Here is a 6,248-nt window from a genome sequence, read left to right as displayed (position 1 = left end):
TAATTAATTAGATAGTACTTGGTGGTTGCAGTAGAAGAGTAAAAATTAGGAATTTCAAGTCTAGTCCTCACTCATTTTGGGCAAATTACTCAACCCTTTCATGACAATAATCATTGTTGTACAGGGAAGAAATAAAACCAGTATCATTTTTAACATAAGTAGAAAATCTGTTCACTCCTCCACAAATACTTATAATTTACTCTTTAAGACTTCTCAAACTAAATGCTGGCAGATCTTTCAATATGATAATAGTGGTTAGTATCAATGAATAGATCATTGGAGTCTTATCTATCTACAAGCTTGTTAGAACCCTTTTGTATCTGTAGCTCCTTCTTTCGAAAATATGGAGCTCACAAGGGCCAGTGCACAGGGCATCATGAAGATTTTAAGATGAAAGTTCATTAACTATTTTGAATGAGGCCTCCACTAGATATCACCAATGCTATGGTTTGCCTCCTTTGTAGATCAATTTCTGGTTTGCTTAAAGGGAAACAAATTTGGAGGTCTTGAAATATACAAAGTTTGATGACAGTGGAGGATTGAACCACTTTACACAATAGCATGTTTCATATTGATTTGGTTTAAGAGTGAATGGCCCACCACTTTATATTATCTGATTCCTGGAATACAAGATTTCAAAGAGCCCAAGTAATCTCTGAAAAGTTTCTTCCCATTCCAAAATGCTATTATTGTATCTATGGTTGCACACAATTGTTTAAAAAAGAAGGCTCTGTAGGTAACCTGTGATAAGTCATTTTCCACAAACACCCATTCATTTGAGAAGTTATTAGAAGATGCTATAAAATGGAGCATACATATATGCATATATATGAATATATAGTATATGTACTACATATGCACATATAGTACATTTATATTTGCAGAACTTTGTGTAGTTTTATTTCTTCATTCTTATATATGCATTCAGTAGGACCTGCCAGCCATTCAAAAGCTAAACAAATAGAAAGGAAATACTAGTCAAGTTTGTTGAAATGCTCTTGAATCCTTAAGTGGATTTGTAGCTCCACCATTCACTTAAAAATGATTTTCTTTTTGCAAAGTTAGGGCTTGTAGTGTGGAAGGAGTGGATCACTTGTAAAGAAAATAACAGTTTGGATTTCACTGACAATGTGAGGAGGGCTCTAAACATCATAGCTACTGTAGAATACAGGAACTATGCATGCAAAATACTAGACTTAAAACTATTCTGGATAAATAATTATTGGAAAGAGGAAGGTAGGTGAAACCATTGGCAGTTCACATTGTACTTTGCTTCAGCACCTAGGACAGTTCTATGCAGAACACATTTCCACTTGCCCCCTTTGTAAACATTCCTTTCATTCCAATGAACATGTTGACCATTTGATTATCAATTAAAATGCATAGGTATAACTACTGTAACAACTCCTCCCCTTTTTGTCCCTTTTCCCCACCCCACTACCACCCAACTTTCAACCCCATTTTGAAACACCCTCTGATCAGTCATTAGGACTGTATGTCTTACAAACACCTGGTATGGATGTTTTCCATTTCCACTTCTAATGGTTGGGAAGCAGCATTTGCCACAGGCACTGATTAATTGTGTTTTCATTCCTTGTGTCTCACTGCAAAGGATTCAGTTCAGTTGTTCAGATAAAGGAAGCCTCCTTAATCAGCCCTGAAGTATGGCTACCCACAGGATACATCACAGGAAGTCCATAAGATCAGTGATTTCCTTTCCTCAATAAGGAGGGACCTTCCCAGGGAATATGATTCCTCTGCCTGAAGAGCAACCCCATTTTTTATTAGTGGCTGCGAAGGCAGGCAAACCCGAGAGGTCTGCTTTGGCTCAGAATATCAGTTTTGTTCACACTATGCCCTGACAGCATCATTACACTCCTTGGCTGTGTGTACCAGACACACAATAATATTCTATTTAGGAGGTATCACAACCAGAGGCTGTCCTCGCTTGGGTCTCCACATGAGAACTTGGGCATCATTGGCATTGGGCTTCACTAGTGCATTGGGGGGGATGGGTTCCATTCGATTCAGGATCTTAGGCTGTTCCTGCTGAGTCCTGCCCACCAGCCGGGCTCGATGCCCAAGAAGCTGCAGGGGATCCACCTCAATGTCCACTCTCATCCTCCACTTGATGGTCTGTAGGATAATCTTCTCTTTTGTGGTTGTGTTCATGGCCACTAGCCAGGTGGTAAAGCTTTGGTCCCTCTTGATCCTCGTCAGCAGTGGAACATTACTGTCACTCACAGGGACAGCCCATGTCACACTGGGGTAGAAATTGTCATTCATACTGACTGAGAACCTGGAGATCTTGTTGGTGGGGCCACCAGGGTCACAGTTTCAGTAGTATTCCCATACCAAGGATAGCTCACCCCATCTGAGTCACTGATGGCTTTTACTCTCCCTTCCCTCAAATCCGGCAGTTCCCAGCTTGACCTAGGAAAGCAGAAGAGATTTACAAGAAAAGAAGAGGCTGGGTTAATTCTACAAAGGGTAGAGAGGTGCCCCTGTCTTATTAACATGACCCCACAGAGTAGCATATGAACTCTGGCAAAAGAAAGGATTGGTTAAAAAAATGTACACCATCCTATTGTAGAGTCCCCCCATAGATTTCAATAATGGCATTCCCAGTTGGGAACAATTGGTTCAAAGAGGTGGGCATCACAAACTTGCAGCTGTGAAGCCTACAAATGTGCCAATCAATAGTGGCAGTGGAATGACACCTAAAGGTTTGAGATCGTCTCCTTATTGTACATGAAAGGAACCATCAAGTCAAAAAGAAGAGGAAGATAAGTTACTCTATCTGGGGTTTATAGGTCAGAGTCTGTAGGGATGAAGGAATATTGAGGATTACAGTAATATATTAGGGGTTACAGTGGAATAACTGTCCAAGCAATAGGATTGTTCAAGACACATAAGTTCTAGCTAGCCACCAGTTTAGCCAAGAGAAAACTAAGGAACAGCTAGAATGAGGAGACAACTCTCACCCTTCAGCAACTACCTTGATTTTTAGGAGAGTAGCACTTCAAATGGACACCCTACAACATACTGTTCCCCCAGTTTGGTTGTTTTCAGTCATACACAACTCTTCATGTGCCCATTTGGGGTTTTTTTTGGGAAAGATACTGGAGCAAATTGCCATTTCTTTCTCCAGATCATTTTATAGATGAGGAAACTGAGGCAAACAGACTTAAGTGACTTGCCCAGAGTCAAATAGCTAGTATGTGTCTGAAGCTGTAATTGAACCCAGGCTTTCCTGGCTCCAGGCCCACCACTCTATCCACTGTGCCACTTAGCTGCCTCACTGTTTCCCCATTTTCCTTCAAATCCATCCCTGGTATTTACTTGCTTAGTTTTGAATGCTTATCCTTCTGGGCTCTCCTTTCCTCTGGCCTTTAATGATGTGAAAAGTGGCTCCTGGAGGTGATTTAACCTCCCTGTCCTACACTCCCCAGTCCCATGTCCACTCCTCATGCAGGGAAGACAGAGTAAATGCCATATTTCCAGGTCTCACACTTCCTTGCAGTTTGCTCTTTCCGATTTCCCTTATGAGGGGATGGAAGAGAAGATGTAAAAGAGGTCGCTATGGCTACCAGGATGACATTACAACTCCTGGGGCCAACTACAGATAGTTAGACTTGATTCTTGAGACCAACCACGGGTAACTTGTGAAGGAGATCTTGACTTCATACTTTCTTTGTCCATCTCTAGGATCTATACCTCCATCCCTAACAGAAAACAATGACAACAACCAAAACCTAAAAGGATTCTCCATTCAACTCCTGTCAGAGAGATAAGGCTTGATATTGTCTGATGCACTTTTGATGAAAATTGATAAAATAACCTTTGTTGGCACAAATGTTATAAAATATAAAATAAAAACCCAAAATGTTATAAAATATAAAAAATGTTATAAAATAAAATGTTGAAGAACCTGTACTATCAGGACCACCTCTGAAACCCTTAGCTTCAGGCTAAAGATATTGAGTCGGGGTAGAAAGCCATCTTCCCCTGGGGATGGGGCAGGGAATCTTTGACACCACCTGAGCTACTTTCCTGCCCAATTTAAGGGTGAATGTTGGATGCCATGGGGACAAACTGAGGCCATGGCAACATGTGTTTTCTCTCTTCTCTCATTCTGATGTCTTCCTGTAATAACTATATGTTGCCATAGTGCATCACTGTTGGCAATAGCACCCTCAGTACAAAATGACCTCACTTGTAGACTTAGTGAGATACTTTACTTGAAACATTATTTCAAATCAGTGTCATTGGGTGGTTTCCAGACAATACTATTGCCCTCTTGCCAAAAACCAAAATGAAATAAAAGATAGAAGTGCTTGTTTGAGTGGAATCTAATTGTACATAGATCAGAGGTTGGTCATAGATCCAATCAGTCTTTCTTTCATGAGATGACAAAAAAGGGAGACAAAGATCAGGCTTTTTTGGTCCAAGCAGAGGAAAATGGTTGAATTCCTTAGGCACTTAGCCACAAAATTACTTTGACACATCTTCATTTGGGCTAGGGAAATTAAATTGGGGGGGGATTTGGATTTTTCTAGGTTTAGATGGCAAAACTTTGTAGCAAACCCCAATTCTTTCATTGGGAATTGCCTGCTGCCCCCTAAATCCTCTGATCATAGTATGGCTCTTGGGAATCTCTTTTTGATTTATGTACCATTGGACTCAATTTGATAGATTTGTGCTTTTCTATTTCTCTGATATATTTGTCCCTGAAAGGACTAGAGAATTCACTAGCACCCGGTACATAGTGCCTTGCACACAAGTAAGTATTTTTGAAAAAAAAAGTCTATTGAATTGAATTATATTTTATCATAGTGGATACAGAGTTTTCTGCTGGTAGGGGTCATCTCTCATTTTCCTGTAATAAAGCCAAATGGTAAGAGCCTTGGACTAGTCAAGGACTTTGAGCAAGTGGCTTTATTTCATTGGGCCTCAGATTTCCCTAATACAAATGATAAGGAAGCAAATGATAAAGATACAGATGACAATACAAGTATATAACAAATAAGCAGATTGGGTCATGCAATATATGACAAATACATATGTGCTGCTGATGGGGGAGCACCAGAATAACATTGGTACAAGAGAAATCTATTGGGGGAGAGAAGCAGCATGGGGTAGTAGAAAGAGTTTTGGATTTGCAGTCAAGAGATTTGGGTTGAAATGACAGTGTTGAAATTTAATTTACTTGCTGTGCAACCAAGGGGAGGGCAATTAACCTCTCTGAGTCTCCTCCTCATGTGTAAAGTGAACATACCAATCCCTGCACTACCTCTACTGCACAGGGTCCTTTGTGAGAAAAGCATTCAAGAGGCTTTAAAATATTATGCAAATACAGGCTGTCATCATATACAAGGTGTAACAAATGGCAGTGGCAATGCAAACAAAAATGATTCTTTTTCATAGTCATAGCTGAACTTTCATATCCAAATTATGCCCTTCAGGATGGTCACAGACCTATTCAACAAGGTTTGGAACTGCTGTTGTGAAACCGCCTCCAGAGCTGGTGGGAGATCTTAGGAAGCAAAGTGGTACAATGTCAGGCTGCACCTGAAGTCAGGAAGACCTGAGTACAAATCTGGCCTCAGACACTTATTTACTGTGTGATCCGGGGCAAGCCACTTAATTTCTGCTTGTTTCAGGTTCCTCATCTGGACGTTGGTTTTTTTTTTTAAACCCTACCTCCTGGGGTTGTTGTGAAGATTGAATGAGATAATACTTCTAACGTGCTTTATCAACCTTAAAGTGCTCTATAAATGCTAGTTATTGTTACCACTATGAAATGTGCTCAATGATGACACTTCATCCTTTGAATATGGGTTTGATTTTTGGAAACATTGAAAGCCTACTTGGAAGAAGGTCTGGTTAATAAAAGTGGGCATAACAAAAGTTATCTTTTTGCATCAAAAGTCAACCTTATTTCCATCTTTGGATAGGGTTCTGAAGTTGGAGATGAAGTTTTTTAGACTTTAGCAAAGCAATGTACCATTTGATAAAGTCTTGTTTTCTCATGGAAAGGATGAAGAGATATGAGTTGGATGATAACAAAATTAAGATTCAGAAGGAGGTGAATGGTCTTACTCAAAGAATCTATGCAGATATAAACTCTTAAAGATATATTTTGAAGTAATTTATTATATATTAAATATCATTAAGATATAATCCTCTTAATTTTAAAAATTAGTAAAATGTTGATACACTTAAAAAAGCATTGCCAAGGTCATTTT

At 39.5% G+C, this 6,248-nt stretch overlaps 1 protein-coding gene across 1 annotated transcript; it reads right to left on the bottom strand.

The window, feature by feature from the left end:
- Nucleotides 1–1,512: 1,512 nt before the first annotated feature.
- Nucleotides 1,513–2,403, bottom strand: LOC144457438 (protein FAM78B). The gene has a single exon (XM_078154553.1). The coding sequence runs from the start codon at nucleotides 2,284–2,286 to the stop codon at nucleotides 1,912–1,914; it is 375 nt and encodes a 124-aa protein (XP_078010679.1). The 5' UTR covers nucleotides 2,287–2,403; the 3' UTR covers nucleotides 1,513–1,911.
- Nucleotides 2,404–6,248: the final 3,845 nt, after the last annotated feature.

Source organism: Phascolarctos cinereus, unplaced genomic scaffold (assembly GCF_003287225.1).
Source record: "Phascolarctos cinereus isolate Bilbo 61053 unplaced genomic scaffold, phaCin_HiC Scaffold_5;HRSCAF=322, whole genome shotgun sequence".
NCBI lineage: Eukaryota > Metazoa > Chordata > Mammalia > Diprotodontia > Phascolarctidae > Phascolarctos > Phascolarctos cinereus.
This window is presented reverse-complemented; position numbering and strand designations above follow the sequence as displayed.

What these genes read in the sequence shown, in the direction of transcription:
- LOC144457438 (XM_078154553.1), bottom strand. Translation starts at nt 2,286, where the DNA reads ATGAATGACAATTTCTACCCCAGTGTGACATGGGCTGTCCCTGTGAGT.